Below are 21,010 nucleotides of genomic sequence, written 5' to 3'. Positions count from 1 at the left end.
TCTGAAATGCCGACCTACTTAGCCTCTTCTACCCCAGATCCGAAAACACCTGAGAGAGAAAATTCTGAGCTTCAGTTTCCTTATGGGGAAATTGTGGCCATCGTGTGGAATTGTTGCACAGATTAGGGGCAATGTACGGAATGGAATGTGCACAACTTTGGCCCTCGAAAGGGTCTTTGATTCAATCTCTAACAGCTACCATCATGAAGCAGCAGCTGCATTCAAGCTGACAACACATCCCATGAGGCTTCTAGAGAAGGTATGAAGAAGCGAATATTGAAGTCCATTAGAAAGTACCACCTGGACCCCAGTATAAATCGATCACACGCTTCTTTCTAGTCCAGTCCACCGGGTTCTGCTTTTTCACCTAAAAGGTCAGTGAAGTTTATTAGATTGGCCAAAAGGTTCATTTGGCTTTTCCCATAATATCTTATGGAAAGATATATTGGCCAACCCAATACATGAAAACTGCAGACCAAGGTCCATGTTTCAAGAAACAGTCTCTCCAGCCCATGGATACATAACTAAGATGTGCCTTTCCATGGAAAGGTGCATGTTTTACAAGGGATTTGTTTACATATTATCTCGGGATCTTGTGTCAGGATAGGAGTTTCTAGATTCGGTTATGAAAATACCCATTCAATTAAAAAAAAAAAAACAAACCTGTGAACATGGGCCAAAGACAATTGGGGAGGTTCTGCCAATCTTCTGGAGGAATCTCCCCAAATTGTGGGTTGCTACCTTCTGGTTTTCCTACTCCGGGGAAGCTAACATTGAACTTTGCTCAAAAGATCCCTCTAAAAATCACCCAGCAAGACTTTCTGTGACTCAGCCTTTTGGTTCAATTTAAACACACAATGGAACGTTTGATAGGAATTACAGGAGACAGTTAATTCATTAGCAGCAATTATTCATCAGACTCCCTGTATTCCTAGGAAGAGTGGGGAATGAGGAAAATCTCGCAAAGTGTAGGAAAGTGGCAAAAAGGCATTGGCAAACGAGCTCGCTCTGTTTTGAGATCTCTGCATGAAATATTAATAAGAGTTGTTGTTGGAAGACTCACAAGGGGGGCGAGCACTTCCTTATCCCATCATTATATAACACAAGGCAAGACGTTTCCCAGGTGAGCAGCCAGTTTTGGCTTGTGATGAAAGCTTCTTGGGGGTGGCCAGATTCACGCTGCTGTTGTTAAAGCTCAAAGTCCTGTTCAGGTGGGCTTGGGTGAAGTGGTCATCTTTTAAGTCCCTGTTTTGAGTTGAGGTTTTGCGTGTGCCAAGTTAAAATTCTCTGGAGCCTGTCTGGTTTGGGTCTGCCTAGGTATACCCACATGAGACGTGGGTGCAAATTGTATACTTAGAAGGAGTGTGATAAATATTAAAGCGTGAAGTATGTGATCAAATTTCCAAAAGACAAGGTCATCTTAAATTACAGCTTCTCTCTGACATTGACCTACATCTAGCCCCAGGAGAGGTTGGCTTTTTCAGCACTTAAACTGGTAAAACTTGCATTTTGTTGCTAGAAAAATCAGATATGGGACATAAAATTGTTTCAGCATAAAAAGAATAGATAGCCATGCTGGTAGTCAATTAAATTTGGGTCCTTGAATACATTTCTCATTAACTACCATTAATGATTGTTTTGTTTTTGCCCTGTTAATTTTACATACCCCACTGGTGCACAAAACTGCTTCTCCCAAATGATCTAGACCTAATACATCCTTAATGATTCAGGCCTTCTTTCTCTGCCAATTTGGTGATGTAAACAATAGAGAAATGCAATTAGGCAACTTCTCAGAGTTCCTAGAGGCCTCTGCCTCTGTATTTTGTAGGCCAACCCCATCTCCCCTCCCCCATAAAACACTCCTCCCTACCGCCCCCTGCAAGAGTATTTCAGAAATGGAATGTCAAACCGTGTGGCAGGGAATATAATTTTCTTTCTTTTTTTAAAACTTGAAGTAGAGCTGATTTACACAATGTTATGTGTGTTAGTCATTCAGTTGTGTCCAACACTTTGCGACCCCCATGGACTGTAGCCCACCAGGCTCCTCTGTCCATGGGATTTTCTAGGCAAGAATACTGGAGTGGGTTGCCATGCCCTCCTCCAGGGGATCTTCCCGACCCAGGGATCGAGGCAGATTCTTTGCCGTCTGAATAATGCTGTGTTACAGGGAATATTTTCAGGCTGAACAATGCTGTGTTACAGGGAATATTTTCAGGCTGTTTGGACCTGGATGGGTAGGATGGGGAGGGAGGTGGGAGCGGGATTCAGGACAGTGGAGACACATGTATACATATGGTTGATTCATACTGATGTACGGTGGAAACCAGCACAGTACTGTAATTATCCTCCAATTTTAAAATAATTTTTTTTTTAAAGTTTGTTTGGATTTTTCCATAATATCTTATGGAAAACCCAAGCAAATGTTTTGGCCAACCCAATATTTTCTATGAAACACCTAAACACAGAATTATTTGAGACTCCAAATCTGATTTGCTTTAAAGCTTTGGAAGTACTTCCTTGACATTCCATGGATGTCTACTAGGTTTTCTTAGCAAACCCACATTTTAACTAAAAAAGCAATAAAGAATACTCTACCCACGTCACCTTCCATGAGTTGAGAATCCAGTTATACTGCATGCGTTCTGAAAAACTGCACTGGCAAAAGACCAAATGGAACAAGCAAGGTTTTAGGGCTAACTGGGCAAAGAACGACAATGCCTTCCTTGGTCTGTACAGGCTGGACAGGACTGACAGAGGAAAATAGCAGGAGTGGAGGAGCTGCTACATTTTTTCCTTAATGAGTGATTATCAACATTATAATTACTGAGTCAATTCTGCACCACGGTATACACCATCACATGTAAGACTTTTCTTAACAACCACTCTGCATTCGCTTTTTGGTTGTTGTTGTTGTTCATTTGGCCCTGACCTTCAGAGCTAATCCTGAGGTCCAATGGCTTTATAATTTGTAAGAAGTGGAAGGGAAACAGTGTGCAACCACTAGGAAATTATTTCAAGCTCTTCAGAAAGAAGAAAACGTCATTTTAAGTGGTTGTCTCATTTCACTCCTTAACTCACTGGGTATTATAGGAAAGGGGAAGCAGGGCAGTTACCATTCACAGAAGGGGAAATTGGAGCCCAGATTAAATAACTGGCCAAGGTCACAGAGAAGTCAGGGACAGGGCCAAGAATAGAACCCACTTCCTTCATTCCCAGGTCTCCATACCCAAGACTGTGGAAAAGAGATGCTGCAGGTATGTATATAGAGAGGATACATAATCACCCAGTGGTTTGACTTTACATCATTAAATTCTAAACACAAAAGGTATGTATCTTTGTTTTGCTCAATCAGTAGCAGTAGATGGTAAGTCTATTTAGACTGACTACTGACCATGTGCACAATGCATTGTAAGATATAGGTAATGTCAACACAGTGTATCAGATTTCTCTCTACAGATTTTTATGGGTCACAGATAGCTGGTGAAGGAAATGAGACTTTCATAAGAACCCAATATACCTAACATTTTCCATGATGTTGGTTCCATTTCCAAGCATGATGACACAGATGTGTTGTAACTCTATTGTAATCTACTAGTGTTGCTGATGATCTGGAAATGATCATTTGTGATGCTGAGAAGGGGAGAATTCCGGTAGTCTCTGGTGTAAAGAATGTCTGTTCTAAAACCCAAACTGCCATCCTTAAAGGCTGCTGTCCTTGAACCTCCTTACAGTGAAGAACCAGATTGCCCTTCCCCAATTTCTCCTGGCTTCCTCAAATTCATCCTCCAAAGAGGGGACCCTTCCAAACAGTCCCATATTGTTCTTTTACAGAGCATCCTCCATGGAGCAGGCAGCCTTATCTGAGAAACTTTTCTGAGACTGGACCAGCACTGTGACAGGGCTCACCAAGGGCCATGAGAGGGCGACCAGCTCACCTCGTGGGTGGTTAACAGTTCTACTCAGTTCTTCACAGTCTGGGTTGGAGGGCGTGGGAGGGGGGTGAAGTTCTAAAAATCTGGCAGGAGTCAGCTCTCTTACATCCCAGTGTACCCCACCCCAGCTTCAGCCAACCCGCAGGTCAGAACCACTTCCTCCCATGACGGGAAACAATGAATGCAGCTGGCCCCAGCTCCCCTGTTATACACTTGTGTTCATTCTTACTTTTGCCTAGCTCATCTATCTTGCCTTCTTCTTCTCTGCTTCTGAAAAATCATAAATTCTGTTTTCCATGATTTTGCAACCCAGACCTACTAGATCTCTCTTTCTAAAGCACAGCAAAATCACATTTTACTTTCCATAGTCTTTGTGCTCATGTCTCAGAAATAATAGGTAAAAATTCTCACGGTTGTGAAACTAGCTTTTCAGTAGAGAGGAAAATGCTATGCAGGTTCCTTGAAAGTTTTTGAAGCCTTCCTTGGAGATATTTACCCTAATGCAAGCAATAATTGCAACCTTGCAAGGTTCCCAGGGCACTCTGTACCCTTTTCAGACACACTGCCTTATTTGAGCCTTACATACTCTCTATGAAGTGTATGTCATCACCCCTATTTCATATGAACAGAAGCTGTAAAGGACACGAGTGAAAAGTACTGTAAGCTCACCACCCTTCTGTGAGCTCCCTGGTTTATGCTCAGGCTGACATGGGGCAAGTTAGACCAATCTATTTAGAAGTCTCTGCCAGTTGCTGGAGGTGAGAGAAATCCCACATTCCACCTCATTACAAGCAGAAAAATCTGCCTGCAATGAAGGAGATGTGGCCCAAGCCATGGGTTTGATCCCTGGGTTGGGAAGATCCCCTGGAGAAGGAAATGGCTAACCACTCCAGTATTCTTGCCGGGAAAATTCCATGGACCAGGGAGCCTGGGGGTTACAGTCCACGGGGTTGCAAAGAGTCTGACCCACAACTGAGCAACTAAACACACACACGATGTTTTTAAAAATTCAAAACAGTCTGCTGCTTCTACTACTTTACTATCCAGATATGCAGAGAATTAAAAGGCGGTGAAGATTCTACTGTATTTTCCCTCAGCTCATTATGTATGTGAGTTTAAAAGTAACTACCTTTCCCCCATCCTTATCCTAATGTCTTATGAGAACAAATTCTAGGTGAATCAAAAACCACAATGTCATTCAGTTTGAGCATAGCTTAGCAGCTTACCACATTGTTTTTAAAGGAGGCAATTTTTGTTAAATTTATTTAAGGCTCTTAGTATTCACAAAGATGAACTACTTGAACAGTTCTGATCATTTTAAAAAATATATTTGTTGGACTCCAGGAAACTATACAGTAAGTCTGAATCTCTTTACTTTAGACTCATTAACCAGTTGGCCACTTTAAACCAGTGAATAGTTTCGAACTACTTAAACACATTCTAACCTCAAGATAAATGCTTTGGTGTGGTCCATAGATATATCCCTTAACTAGAACCTAAAAATTAAATACCAAGAATTAGTTTACATATTCAAGAGTAATATGTATATATTAATCACGTAATCTCTTTTGACAAAGATGCACAGATAATATTCTGCAAATATGTACTGTGTAACCCAGAATAAGTAAGATTTTTACAATCCAATGCACTAGAACATCCATTATTCAAATGTCACTATCTAAAATTCCTGCCTGCAACTGAATCTAAGTATATAAAAACAGTTCATATAAAGACATATTTGAAAAATTTTAGTAGTAAAAGAGGGCTTTGTCTGTCAGTGTGAGCTCTGATCTCTCTGCAGGGTGAAATCAAGTTTTTCTATTTGCTCTCTAGTCTACAAAGGTCCCATGTATCTTTCTGAAATATCTCTACATTAAATGTACTGATTCAACCATCAAGCATCAAAGTTGGACTTGACACAGGTAAGCTACTCAGTCTACTGACTTAAAAAATGAGAAACTCTTAAGGATACGCACATTTTCTGCAGATAATTTCAAGCAACAATTTATTTGTAAGTGAATCATCACAGAAAGTGAAAACTTTCATTTGTGATCTGTCTTATGATAGGAAGAAAGAAAGAAAAGAAAGTCTTTAGCATTAAGAGAATATGTCAGACGGCCAACAAACATTTACAGAAGATTTAAGGTATTGCTCTCAATCTTTGAGAGAGTTCCAAGAGGAATAAGATATCTTTCTAGGCCTTGGCAAGCATACTTGGTAAAATGGAAGAAGGATCCCCCTTACCACAGAGAAGTCGGGAAAAAAAGAGGCAATGTTTATAAAGTTTCACTTCAGCTGACCTCATTTCCAAAACCATATTTTATTAACACTATTCAAACTTAACTTTATAATATTATGTTCTATCACTCATGATTCTTATTTTCTAACATAGTCATTAGCTCTAATCCTGAATAGAAATGAAATTTTAGATTTGCTACTGTCAAATCACAATAAGAATATTCTTAAAAGGCTATGTTATTTAATAAAAATTCAACTCTATACCTTTATCCAAACCTAAAAGCTTAAGTTAGTTATTCTAAATGCATTTGCAAGTAGTTATTGTTTAGTTGCTAACTTGTGTCCAACTCTTTGCAACTCTATGGACTGTAGCCCACCAGGTAAAAATACCTGAGTGGGTTGCTATTTCCTTCTCCAGGGGATCTTCCCGACCCAGGGATCAAACCCAAGACACCTGCATGGACAGGTGGATTCTTTACCACTAAGCTACCTGGGAAGCCCCAATTGCAAGTTGGGTTAGCACAAACATCAAGGCCTTAAAGAGTCTATAAATATGGATTCTATTTCCAAATCAGCAAAATAATAAAATCTCAGTATATTTCACTTTCTTTGGGGTTGAGTAATCACAGTGGTAGATTAGGTATTCCAGATCTGTGAGTTCTCATATTTCTATTCTTAGCAAAGGATTCATTCATATGAGAAATCAGATGTGTGCAAACAGCCACTTCTCAGGAATCACACACTCATCCAGGAACTTTCACAATCAGGATAATATGCCTTAAAAGACTAAAACACGAGATGAAGACAGGCTGAAATTGCAGAAGTATGTAGAAAACCAAATAGCCTCTTCTGTTTATGTCGTGTTTATTTTTTTATCAAGCTAATTAAAAAAAAAATAATAGCAACTCTCCCAACCACTCTACAAGTGAGATGAAAAGCAATTAAAAAAACATCTTGGCCTAATGCTAATTGTTGAGCAGTCTCACTACTATCTGACTACTGCACCCATCAATTCTATTTGTGTACCTTCAAATTTGCTCCCAAGAACTATCATGTATCAATCCTTTAGACTAAAGAGTAATGGAAAACAGCAAACAGGGCTTGGTCGTCAACAGGAAGCAAGGAAACACTGCATGGTTAAGAGAGGGCAAATATAGCCCGAGCATCTGTGTATTCAGAGAGGATGCCGAATCAGCTCATAGCTCAGAGAAGACAAGTGTACCCACACCTTGTAACGTGACAGTGGTGTCAGCAAAGGGCTGTTCACGCTGAGGAGGGAGGAAAGAGTCTGACTGAGAAAGTCAGGAAGGTTCGTGGAGAAGGTGACCCCACTGATGAGCCTCGGAAGATAAAGATGGACCTCTTAGAAGGGGCAAAAAGCAGGTGGAAGGTCATTTCCAACAAGTGTAACAGCACACACAGAGCCTAGGCAAGGCAATGATCACCAGTGGGGGGAAGATCTGATGTCATGCTCAGTGCTTTTGGAGTGCTAAATGGGGGGACCAGTAACTGATGTAGTGATGGAGCTGAAGTCTGGGGGTGCCTGGTTGGAAAACAAGAGACGGGAGTTCCAACCCGAGTTCCAAAGAGTGGCTCACAGGGGGCCCCTCATTCTGTCCCTGTGCTCCTAGTCTAGAACTATAAGAATTAGGACGCAGTTAGCCATGGTAAGGAAGAAGTGTAGGTAGACTGCCTACCTTTTGCCAGGGCAGGGGAAGCCTTGCCCGCCGTGGACCGCACATCCCAAGTGCCAACTCCCATCTGTGGCTATGAAAGACCCTGGAGTCCAGATGTCGAAGAGCATTTGAAAGTTATTTGAGAAACGAACTGTGCCTACCTTGCTTTGGAGTGATTATGGTTACAAGGGTGCCAGAACCACGTGATGGCAGGTGTGGGGACTCCATAAATGGTGCAGGTCAGGATCTGTCTGCTGCCCAGTGGGTACAGGATCGGATTCGGGAATGATGATACAGACTTTTCGTAAATCTGGGGTTTCACTGAAAGGAGAGAACAGGACAGAGGTTGAGAACTGGTCTAATGACTGGACCACAACACCAAGGACCACGTTCTCGCTGGTTTTGATGTCAAGGAGACAAACACGTGGGTGAAAACCAAACCTGTGTAACTGTCATCATAATGTCAACTGAAAAGCAATAGGTGTGTTTTGAGAGCAGGTAAAAACTTGATTTCATGGTATGTACGTTCTGATCACAATGATTAAAAAAAAAATCATATTGCTATGGGAGATAAGAAGCAACCATGAAATAGTTGGGATGGGGGCATAGTGGTTTTTAAAACAATTGAAAAATTTTTTATTTTCTTTGTTATACTGACTTTAAAACTTAATTTTTATTAGAGTACAGTTGCTTAACAATGTTGTGCTAGTTTCTACTGCATAGCAAAGTGAATCAGCTATGTGTGTATATATATCCCCCCTTTTCTGGATTTCCTTCCCTTTTAGGTCGGAACAGAGCACCAAATAGGGTTCCCTGAGTTAGACAGCAGGTTCTCATTCATTATCTATTTTATTTACTGGCTTTTGACACAAACGGTCACTAATTTCACCTCCGCCAGAACCAAGAGAATGTTTGAATGGTGAACTTACCATTGACAATCAGAGTGGCAGTGAGGTTTCTGGACACATTTGCTTGCTTTATGCCCAGTAAGATTGTGTAGTCCCCTGCATCTTCCGCAGACACATCTTTGATAATCAATGAATAGCCACGAACCAGATAGCGGGCAGACTTCTCAGTGGCCAGGGACCCATCTTTTAACCTGTGGTTAAGCGCATGATCAGTAAGTTATTTCACACCACCTCTTAGATAACACGTTAACATTGCCATGTAAGGACGTGAGCTCCAGTTTAGACATCTTAGAGCCCTGGATTCCTCAACAGCCACTTAAAACATTTAGACACTGACTTAGCCCAGTGGGGGAATTTTAGATTGGGAAACACTGCTTTGTTGATTGGCGAAGAGGTAGAAGTAAGCTGAGGGAAGAAAGACAAGTCATGATTTAATGTACCCACATGGATGCTGGTTGCTACTGTGACTTAAGTATTAACCCAGAAGCACAGACTGATTCCATCTGAGATGTTTTTCAGAGTTCTCCATGAGGCTCCATCGCAATACAAGGGTCATTGTAAGTCAGATCAACTAGATCACTTCTCCAGATAAAAACAAAAATAGACTTTCCCATTGTGGCCTCATGTGGAGTTCTTATTAGTTATATAAATGGTCACACCAGTTGTCCCTTTCATAAGCTATAGTGAAATCAAGATTATCAAGGTTCTTTCCTCTGGGAAAGATTAAGGCACAAAATTCACAAACAAAAGGTATAAACTTAAAAATAATTTTTTTTGAACTTTAGAGACAGACTCAACGCCTAGATATCACTCAATTACATACAGAAGCGAGAGTCAGGCTAGAAGGCTCACCCCGGCTCTGCCACTGTATGCCGTGAACTTGACTAAGTCATTGATTCTCAGTTTCTCCAAGTTTCTCAAAGATCTCTTAACTGTAAAACTCTGTGATTTCATTAAATGGCACAGTTCTTTCAACCGGCATTTTTCATAGGCTTCCCTGGTGGCTCAGTGGTAAAGGATCTGCCTGTCAGTGCAGAAGATGCAGCTTTGATCCCTGGGTCGGGAAGACCCCCTGGCGAAGGAAATAGCAACCCACTCCAGTATTCTTGCCTGGGGAATTCCATGGACAGAGGAAGCTGGTGGGCTACAGTCCATGGGGTCACAGAGTCAGATATGACTGAGCAACTAAACAACAACAAGTAGGAATTTATTGTGTTCTGCATAAAGCTGTAATGTTAGCAATAACATTGGTTCACAGGCATGCAACAAATTCTAATTCTCAGTGGGTCTCATTTTCAAAGCAGCAAAATGCGTGATTTTAAACCATGCATTTTGCTGTGATTGTAAATCCCATTTTAGTATTACTTTAAAGTATTTCTTATGAACAAGTTGTTACTTTCAAAATTGGATTTTTTGTTTGTTTGTTTTAGGTCTTTGCTACTTAGCTACTGGAGAAATTAGCACTGCTGAAGAGAGGGCTATATACTTCCTAGAGTGGAGTGTATATTATTCCTATTGGAATAACATACATTCATAGGAAATTTACTATTAAACTTTTTAGATATTATGAAACAAAACCTCTCTTCTACTGCAATGACAAGAAGGGACAAAGCACAAAGTCTCATTTTCTCTTTAATGCCCTATTAACGATGTAGAGGAAAACGAAAATGCTACACCCATTTCATACTGAAAGCAAAACAAGCTCTGGTTGAGATTCTATATTGTGTGGGTTGTTTTCCTCATCATTTGTGTACTATACTCTTTGTTTGGAATGCAATGGCCTGGGCCAAAGATCCTGGCATTTAGAAATGATTTCACAAAATGATTGCAGATTATCAACAGATTACATTGTTTTACATCAGGTGTTGGGCTCGCATTAAAAAACAAAGTTGCTTAAAGTGTTTCTGAATATGCAAACTTCCAGCCAGAAAACCTTTTAATTAGTTCAAGTAGGGCCATGGGTGCACCCCTGCCACCAAATCAGTCTTGTCTCTATTAATGTTTGTTTAATTTTAAAACAAGACTGGAACTTTCAGCCCAGCTGTATCTAAAAGAATTATTTTCTGATTATAAGAGAATTATTATCCTCATCACAAGGGCCCACTTCTTCAGGGTTAATAGAGCATGTTACATACTCAAGATGCTTCCTAATCGTTGCTCAACATACTCCATTCAGAGGAAGTTGACATCATAGGAAGGGTTAGAGAGGCAGAAATTTAGTCACAGGGAATGAATGACTAAACCGCCATGAGCACTCAAAACACCCTAACCCTTGCTCTGTCCTGTTACATTATTTGTCCTCCCCATCAGCCCTTCCCACTCACTCCACTCCCAGCCTAGAAATCAGCCCAGACCCCAGTCCTCCACTGCTGTCTGGGAAATGTATATTGTTTCTTTTCAGGAATTCAAGTCTCTCAAGGCTCCTGCATCTTCCTACTGACAAAGCATGTCTTAAGCTGTGAGGAACATGACTGGGATCCTACCAGACAACATCTGGAGAGGGGAACGCCTTCACTCTCATGGAGAGCTGGTAAGACCGCTTGCCAGCTACAGCCTCAAACACCTGCTGCTGTTGAGGCTTCATAGTGATGAATGCATTGTCTTCGAAAGAAGAGAGAAATCCATTAGAAAAGACTACATGTAAACAAAACTGAACCAAAAACCGCATTCAAGGAGGGTGCAGCCAGGGAGTAAATGGAACTGAATTACTGGTGGCTCAGATGGTAAAGAATCTGCCTACCATGTGGGAGACCTGGGTTTGATCCCTGAGTTGGGAAGATCCCCTGGAGAAAGAAATGGCAACCCACTCCAGTATTCTTGCCTGGGAAATTCCATGGATAGAGGAGCCTGGTGGGCTACAGTCTATGGGGTCGCAAAGAGTCAGACACAACTGAGCGACTAGCACACGTGCTCAAGTACTGATCAGTGAATAAAACCATTTAGAAGTACCCCAACAAGTGAAATATTTGCAAAATCAAATGGTCCCCAGGATATAAAAGCCCAGTGGCAGGGCAACAGAAACACCTTAAACATCTATAAAAAAACACATATAAAGATACTTCTAAAAAAAAAATCAACCTGGCCAATATGAGTGCCATGGGAGAAAGTTGTTCCATGCACTCTAGAACAACTAACTTGATATAAAACATCAACTGAAGCAAGTCAAAAGAATATCAAAGGCATTGGTAGAACTGTCCTCTAGTTTCTGCCCCTTACAAGGTTATCTTTTCAATGGCAGAAATAAAATTAGGTTTTTGAGATTTCTGCAGAGGTTAAGGTATTTTCTTGACAGAATTTGCCTATTGGGATTAAACAATAATATTAGGATTTCATGAGAATAAAATCAGGGATAAAAGAACATCAGTTCTAAGTAATTTATCACAGCATATTTTTCTCTGAATCAGTATGATCTCAGAAATTTCTTCCGGAAGTTAAAGGTTGTAAAAGTTAAAACTGATTGTATTTTTCTGTTTTGTTCATGTAAAGTGAAGTGAAAGTCTTTCAATTGTGTCCACCTCTTTGCAACCCCATGGACTGCAATACATGGACTGCAGCCTGCCAGGCTCCTCTGTCCATGGGATTCTCCAGGCAAGAATACTGAAATAGGTTGCTATTTCCTTCTCCAGGGGATCTTCCTGACCCAGGCATCGAACCTGGGTCTCCTGCATTGCAGGCAGATTCTTTACTGCCTGAGCCACCAGCGAAGCCCAATGCAACACTAAACAAATAACTTTGTATAGATTCTAATATGATCTAACTGACTAATTATCCACAATAAATTTGTAAGGGAAAGATACTTGAATCAGTGCAAAAGAATTACAGTTGAAGAATACTTAATGTGATTTGCACTTGGGCAGGGGGTGAAGGGAGATGAAGTTGTATTTTTTCATGACAGACTACCTCCTGTCCAAAAGAAAAGTAACATGATTTATAGAACTGCACCCCCACCCCCCAAATCTGCAGTGACTGGAAAGCAGGGAAGGGTTGCTTACCATATATATACACCGAGGTGTTAACAGACTTGAGTGATGGCCCGCTTTTCACATGACAAGTGTAAAGCCCTTTGTCTTTGTTCTCCACTTTGTCAATAACAAGGATGCTGTAGAATACATTATTTTGGGAACTGCTTTGGTCAATGCGTCGCCTTATAGAGGCTCTGTTATTTACCTAGAAAGAAAATGTATAACAGATGTAGAAGTAGTCATGGTCTGAGTATAGAGTTATAGCATTTCTCAAATGATTCCTACAATCTGTAATTTTCTGCTAAGAGGCAAACCCACTCAGAGCAAGATGCTCAGAGCCACAGCTCTGTCTAGACATGTTTCCAACATGTGCCATAGGAGCCCTGATCCAGCACTTCAGGTTCTTCAAATGGACTTTCACACACATATTATCTCAACAGTTCCTTGCAACAAGCCAGTGAGATGGGTGGGGTTATTGCCTTTTTGCAGATGAAGAATCAAAGCATCAAAACACTGACCAGAGTAGCCTGGGAACTCAGGTCTCCTGAGTACAATCTGATTCTTCCCTCTAGCGCCTCTCTAAGCAGTAACCTGTTCTCTAGGCAGTGACATCAGACACAAACTCAGACAATGACTGTCTTCAGTATGTGGATTCATGGCAGGCTTTCTCCTAATAAATCACCATGTGAGTTTTTTTGGTTTTTTTTTGCTTCCTTCTAGAAACAAAAGATGATGAATCCTGGCTACACCTATTAGGGTGTAACGATCCACTCTTTGAGCAAGGTTTGCCAATTTCTGCTAAACCTCACGAAATGGGTCTGGGGACCTGCAAAGTCCTTGGCAAGTTTTAGCCAACAATCTAGGAGTGGGGTCGGTCTCATGTTTGCAGGCCCCAGGCTCAGCGCTATACCCTGGCCACAATGATCCACTCCTGGTTTTGCGAAGATGAGGTCACAGTGTCTTTTCCTTTCATTGTTCCCTCCTCTCTTTTTCTTACTTTTTTTTTCAAGCATTTCATTTTATAACACATAATATGTTATTTCCTCCTCTTGGCTTGTCCCTGTGAGGAGGCATGGAAAAAGACTCTGGAAGTTGGCCAGACTAGTCTCTGGGTCTTGACCTTCGCTCTCCCTTTGTGCCAGGTTGGATAAATTCTACCTACCTGTTGGCACAGATGCGTTAAACAATTTTCTCCCTTCTTGGCAGCAACCACAGAGAAGATGTCAGTCATTGCCATCAAAAGTAAGAGAATTGGTCCCTACATACCAGACTGAGGGAACTTTAGCAATTCTATTCATGTTGATATTACTTTTTCCTTCTCCCTTTAGCATCAATGGGTGTAAAAAATATGATTAAAAATGGGATGTTTTTATAGTCTCAAAAAATTTTCCTACTTTGCCATGAAGAAATATGGCAAATACCACCTTAACCATGGGACCAAGATGGCATCATCCAGATATGACATTGAGAAGGACACAACATCACTTTCATGGCGCACCTGCCCAAAGTGCATGGCCTGAGCCTAATAATTAGGAAAGACCAGAAACCCCCCCCAAAATGGGTATTCTACAAAATAACTGCTGTATTTCAAGGAAGGGAGGGCTTTCCTGGTGGCTCAGATGGTAAAGAGTCTGCCTGCAGTGCAAGAAACGTGGATTCGATCTCTAGGTCGGGAAGATCCCCTGGAGAAGGAAATGGCACCCACTCCAGTATTCGTGCCTGGAAAATCCCAAGGACAGAGAAGCCTGGTGGACTATAGCCCATGGGGTCACAAAGAGTCAGATACGACCGAGCAACTTCACTTCAAGGAAGAGAGAAGAGAGGGAAGGGGTTCATCAAAATCAACACAACAAAAGAGATAAAAATACTGAGGGACTAGTCCAGATTAAAAGAAGACTAAAGAGATAGGACACCCAAATGGTAAGATAGATTCTGGATCAGAAATTTTGTGCTTGTTGCTGCTCTTCTTCCCAAATTTGGTAACATCTTCATTGTTTCTGCCTTGGTATCCTAAAACTGCCTCTGGTTTTACAACAGGCTTGTCAGCGGCCACAGGCTATTTAAGTTAATATGAAACAGAGTTAACAACTTAGACCCTCAGTCCCACAAACCACATTCCCCAGACTATTAGGCATATGTGGCTAGTGGTTAATGTATTAGACCACTTCCATCACTTTCAAAGTTATGGACATTCAACAGATGTATCACCATACTCTTACAGCAGCAACACTAAAAGGATAAAAACTTTCTTCCCTCCTTACATGTATTAAGAATATATGGCTTCTATCAAAACCCAGAACATATTGCCACAAGTTGTAGCAATCTTATTTCAACCATTTTCTAGAAAATACCTTATGACTGATGAGTCTTTAATACGTCCCTATGGGGTCTTTGTGGTACCTTTTGTTGCCAGTTTATTCTGTTTTCCTGGCAAGAAGTATGTATATTGTACAGCACAGGGAATATAGCCCAGTATTTTGTAAAGAGAGCATAACTGTAAAGAGAGCATAATCTATAAAAATTCTGTATCACTATGTTGCATACCTGAAGCTAAACTAGCCTTATAACTCAGTTGTACCTCAATTAAATAAAACAGTGGCTGGGGACAGAGGCACTCATCTTAATTCTACATACACCATCTAATACATACTATGTGAAGTATACATAATTTAATCATAAGCTAACTTTGTGACTGGGCCACCTGAAGGATGTAGCCAATGGTTTACCTGGGATCTGAACCATAAATCATACAGACACGTAAGAAATGGTGCTGGGCTCATTGTCGGACGATCCTCAACAGTTTACCAGAGACTCTCCATATATATATATTTAAAACAAAGATTGTTTGCAAAGATGTTTAATTTGAACAAGGGAACCCAACTCAGGCTTCATTCTTTTCAGTTTTCTGAAAGACAGAATCATTCCTTTGTCCCTTAACAAACAGAATATTCGGTGGCTGGGTTGTATTATCTTTCCCAAACATGCTCCAATCAGGTGCCTGCCTGTCTACCCGGTCTTTTCAATTAATGTGCCGACAACAACTTTTTGCTGTTGTTGTTACAAAAGATAGCCCCTGTCTGGCACGTTGTGATAAATTTCTTTCTCATCTCTAAATCCTAGAGACTCATTTCCAAGGATGAAACAATCCCCTTTTCCACCCAGAATCATGCAATAGAAATACCAGCCTATACACTTCCAAACAAAACCTCCAGACATCAAAAGACGGTATCTCTGCAGATCATACTCACAACACTTCAGGGAAGAGAAGTACCCAAACCAAACCCAAAGTTCCTTTATTGACTCTGCCACAGGCGTCAGAATATTCTGCTTTTTCTCTCTCACTTCAAAAACTCAGTTTAGCATCTCACTTGCGAAAACTAAATACTGTCCTATAGAAGAAATAGAAAAGGCAGTCACTCACTTCTCCAGGGTAACTCCAGGTCATCCGAACTCTTGTGTTCAACGGGGTGGTAGCTGTGCACTTGAGGGTGAGCTTATGACCTCTTAGTAGTCTGACTGGGCTTGGTGGGCTTATCCAGACGTCTGTGATTATGTTGGCTGCAAGCAGAAGAAGTCATGTTAAAAAAAAAAAATCAACGTTTCATTAAGCAGATAAACCCTCGAGCATCCCGGCGTATGTTCATGCTTCCGGAACATCACTTACTTTGCCGAAATAGGAGATAGTTTTTCTTGTACAAATATCCATTGATTGTTGTCTCGCAGGCCAAAATCCCTATTTCTCTGTAGGTTGCATTTGATATTATAAAACCCTTCCTACTGTCCCAGGTTATTCTTTCTCCATCGGAGATCAGAGTATCAGATGGAAACTGGAAAAGGAAGAAATGTGTGTTCACAAAATCGTATTAGTGCTATGGTGAGAGCTTCACTCATAGTTTGCAATTTTTGAAATATAAGTTTTATCTCAAATGAGAATAGTGCAGGTAGAAACTCCAGGTTGTCATAATTGGTTCTTTAGTTTTCTTTGCATGTAACAAATGATACGTTAACCATGATAAATTATTGTCAACAACATAATTTGTTATTAGTCTTAGCAGCAAGCTGCACCCACCTAGGGCATACCTAGTTGTCGTGTCAGAATTCTAGCAGGACCCTGTGTCTCTTCAAGCCTCTGGGAATCTCTGTAACAAACTGGCCTGATGCTCAATAGGATAATGAATTAGGAATTTTTTTCCACTAGGGGCGCCTGGTTATCTTTTTGGTCTCATCACCAGGAGCTCTTAACAAGCCAAACCTTGTCATCTCATTTGCATGATTTGTTAAGGAGCTAGCTATCTTAAAAGGACTGTGCATCATTGGTGGTCCGCCAGGATTCACAGCATCAACTTGGCACTCACTGGGGTTATTATCACTCTGGGGAAACTGAGGGTACTGACTCTGCAACGGGGAGGACAACTCCCAGATGCTGCGGCTCCTGAGAACAAAGACAGCTGAAAAAGGATGTGAGGCCAGAGACAGTCAAGAATGACGTGCTCGCGAATTCCTAGAAGTACTGCTAAACAGTGAGTCAAAACAGAAGAAAAGAACCCACCATCTGATTCTCCCCTAATGCCTTCTCCTGCACACCAGAGAGTTAATCTAAAGCCTCTACTTTGAGTCAAGGGTCACTGCTCCACAGAGCAGCAGAGCCAGATTCCCTGATGTCAGATTGTCAGCCAATTTCAGAGGCAATGGTCTGACGACTACTATTTATCCCCAGTTGGAAAAGGGCAGGGGGGTGGGAATCAGATCACCTTCTCACAACAGATTATAAAGATTCATAGCATTAACTGCCATAAAGAAGCTCAAGTCTTCTCTGTCTTCTTTTTAAAAGTACACACCACCTTATACCGCTCTATCCATTGATCCACAAGTATACTGCTTGTGGAAGGAGCAAATCAGACTGGGATGGCAGACCTGATGGCAGAGATTTCTGTTTCAAAAGTACTAGCTGCCTCTCCCAGTGAGTGTATGTCCACAACTGGTGCATGTCCCTAGAGCCTTACGTGGGTTTGAGATGAACTGCATCCTGTTTATGAAGAACTGAAAGCAATTAAAGGATGCATTTCATGTTTTAGTACATTAGGAGGCTACTTGTAAACTTGGGAATGCTCTGCATTCCCTGGCAGGGGGGTTGGGAGGGGAGCAGGAGAAAGAACCTTCTTTTCTAACTTGGTGCAAACTATTAAAAGGAAAATCTCAGAAAAATTGACAACGGAGATTGAAATCTATCAATGCTTGAAAACATAAGAAATGCTTTAAAAACACGAGAAAATAAGTATGTGCTGAATCTAAAAGAAAGGTTGGCTGATGGGCTTTCTCTGCACCACCAAAAAATACATTCAGTTGTCCTCTGAAGTGTGTCTCTTACTCTCATCTATCCATGACTGCCACTAGTTGTAGTTTACTGACAAAGCCACTTTATGTCTGGCTGACAAGAGCTAAAACAGCAAAAGACTACAAAGCTCATCAGCTGTGGCAATCGCTGTGTGTGTCCTAAAGACGCAGACGATGGGCAGCCTTGCAAGACAGTAGGGAAGAAGCCTTGCAAGACACAGGGAAGTGTCACCAGCTGACCAGGGTTCCACTGAAGCAGGCAGGGAGGAGGGAGAGGGAAGGGGCAGCAAACTAGAGAGGGCCGGGAAGAGAAGAGGAAGGGAAAGACCTCATGGTAATGTCATGCCAGCACATATATGTAATAGGTTAGAATATTTTCTATACATATATATGATATACCAAAGTCCTTGTTAGAATTTTATGCTTCTCTCACTCTTTTCTTTTGTATCATAGAGCTGGGTGGGAAAACCAAGAAAATAAGCTTTCCTTTCTGAAATGCTTGCAGGTGAGAATTCGGGAAAATTCCTCACAGACAAGCAACCTGCATTAGGCCCTGAAGGCAAGGGGCTTACATGAAACGAGAAGTTTCATATCCCCATGGTTTGCTCCATTTCATCACAGAGCAGTTATCATCTTGGACTAAGGGGAGTAATGCCAGGCTCTTGAAAGCATCACTTGATAATACATTGATTACTGGGCATTAAACTGTTAGATATATAACACGGATAGTAACCCATGAATGGGCTTGCCTGTGCCAGGCAAGGTTCTAAGTGTCTTCCAAGCACCTCACGTAGCCTTCCTGACAGTCAAGGTAAAGGGGTGCTCCTGTAACTCTCCCATCTCTCTGGTGAGGCCACTGCTGTGGAGGGAGGTCTGATAACTTGCCCGTCTATCTGGCAGGGAAGTGGACAGGGAGGGGAGGAAGAATCCAGGCTGTATGATCCCAGCCTCTGCTCTGAACCACTCTGGTCCACTCTGCACCTATGCAAACGAAACCATCAGCAAAGGATGGAGGAGCACAGGAGCAGAGGACAGAACATGGGCTATAACGCTCCATGTGGCCCCAAAAGCCCCTCACTCTCTGGGAACCTCAGTTTTTTCTTCCACTGACTGAGTTTGACTCCTCTGGGGTTTCCACCTCATCTACCACGATTTTATATTTCCTGGCAATGGTACCCAGTGTAATGGAAGCCATGAGCTGTCACTGATGGACCATATTGAAGATGTAACTCCACAACATAGGGGAGTGAATGCAAGGCAAGAAGACAGGGAGATACCTCATCACATTTCAGGATTCAGGGTCAATAGGTGATACTGAAAATCACTCTGAATTCTTCCAATTTGACTACCATCACCACCTGAGTCCCTACCTCCATATGATGGGCAGTGCCAGGAGATGCCTTAGACAGCGTTCACTTTTCCTAAGCTCTAAGCACCCAGGATTCACTGCGGTTTTCCATTTGGGGAGTTTTTATCTAATTCTCAGACTTAGCACTACCCCTGAAGTAACTGCAGCTGAAATACCTGGCTTGGCACATTTTAGGGATTTTGTCTTTATTAGATTTTACTTGAAATCATTTTCCTTCTCTTCACTCACAATTTACAACATAACATGAAGAAAACCCTCATTTATAGTTTTTTATTTCCCCTAAGAGGTTAAGTTTAGATGCCCGGCAAAAGATAAGCCTTTTGTTATCAGGGAATTCCCATCTCAGACCAAAGCAACAGTTCTCAGATGCCTGGAGAGTCAGGTATCCTGCCTGGCAGTTCTGCCTTCAGCCCAAATCTGGATAATTAATTTGTATACGCCAGAGAACTGGTTTTTCTGACATTTACAGACGCTTGAATTTGTGGCAGTATATAAAAATTTTCATGATTTTGGTTCTTTTGTGATTCACATAGATTTATGCCCAGAACATTATCCTCTTATTCCATTTAAATACACACATGGGTATAACATCTAGCACTCAGGCTTCTGAGTAAAAAGTTGTTATAGAAAAGTATGTAAGCAAACTATTCCAGAGACAGAAAATAACTCACAATACATTCTGCTCACTTGCAGTGAAGAGCATGTGAGAGAAGTTTTACCTTTTTTAAAGTAACATTGATGCTGGGAGACGAAACCCGGCAGGGGATGAGCACCTCCTTCCCTTCGGTCATATTTATAATCTCAGGGATTTCACTGTGCATCTCTAAGAAAGGTTTATCTGTATCTGAATGAGAAGAAAATGAAAACACACACACATAAATGACTGTACAATGAACACCCAGACACTGAAGCTGGTGAGGCAACATGGGGACCACCATGCATCTTCCCATTCATGTAACCCCCATACACCCATATTCTTCTCTCTCACCCGGCCCTCCGTGTTTCTGCCCAGATACAGAATCCTTCTCTAAGGAAACCGAATTCCTTATTCAGGTCTCAGCCTTCAATCAGCAGACACCACCCCCACCCCCACCTATGAGGCCCAGTCCCTACTTTGCAAATTGTGACCCGGGGGATGGGGTGAGGGGTGTTTAGATCACTCAGAGAAAAAGCCATAAAAGTGCAGAGTGAGAGTAAGGTGAATATTCTGCATAAACGTCTTCCCACAGCTTTGCAAAGGGCCTCAGGAAGCGCCCTCCGGAGCCTTTGTCAGAAGTCAGAGAGGGTGGGCGCAGGGGTCCACAGTCTTAGGAGCACAAATGTTCCTGGAGAGTGGGGGACCAAGGTGTCAGGTTGGAGAAAGGATTTCCATTTGAATGACAGAAACATGCCTCCACCTCTTTCTGCAGCTTAAAGGCCAACTAGTAAAACGAGAAGGTCTGAACTACTTCAGGGGAGGGGGTAGGGTGAAGGCAGGAGAAGCAGGGTGAACACTGCATTTATTTCACAAGCACGTGTGTCTGGTTCTTTAGCCTGCACCGAACGACTACGAACAGTAAAGCATGCGTGAGTGCTCGCGAGGAGACCTGGA

General features: G+C 41.7%; 1 protein-coding gene across 2 annotated transcripts in view; it reads right to left on the bottom strand.

The window, feature by feature from the left end:
* The window catches only part of FLT1 (fms related receptor tyrosine kinase 1), a 198,930-nt gene that overhangs the window by 117,793 nt on the left and 60,127 nt on the right, over window positions 1-21,010 (bottom strand). For both annotated transcript variants that reach the window (XM_065901623.1, XM_065901622.1), the window contains 7 exons: window positions 20,139-20,263; window positions 16,381-16,543; window positions 16,138-16,274; window positions 12,747-12,921; window positions 11,238-11,355; window positions 8,776-8,945; window positions 8,008-8,167 (listed from right to left, as the gene is read on the bottom strand). In XM_065901623.1, coding sequence (XP_065757695.1) covers window positions 8,008-8,167; window positions 8,776-8,945; window positions 11,238-11,355; window positions 12,747-12,921; window positions 16,138-16,274; window positions 16,381-16,543; window positions 20,139-20,263 — 1,048 coding nt within the window. The remainder of the gene's footprint in view (window positions 1-8,007; window positions 8,168-8,775; window positions 8,946-11,237; window positions 11,356-12,746; window positions 12,922-16,137; window positions 16,275-16,380; window positions 16,544-20,138; window positions 20,264-21,010) is intronic.

The sequence above is a fragment of the Muntiacus reevesi genome, chromosome 11 (assembly GCF_963930625.1).
Source record: "Muntiacus reevesi chromosome 11, mMunRee1.1, whole genome shotgun sequence".
NCBI lineage: Eukaryota > Metazoa > Chordata > Mammalia > Artiodactyla > Cervidae > Muntiacus > Muntiacus reevesi.
This window is presented reverse-complemented; position numbering and strand designations above follow the sequence as displayed.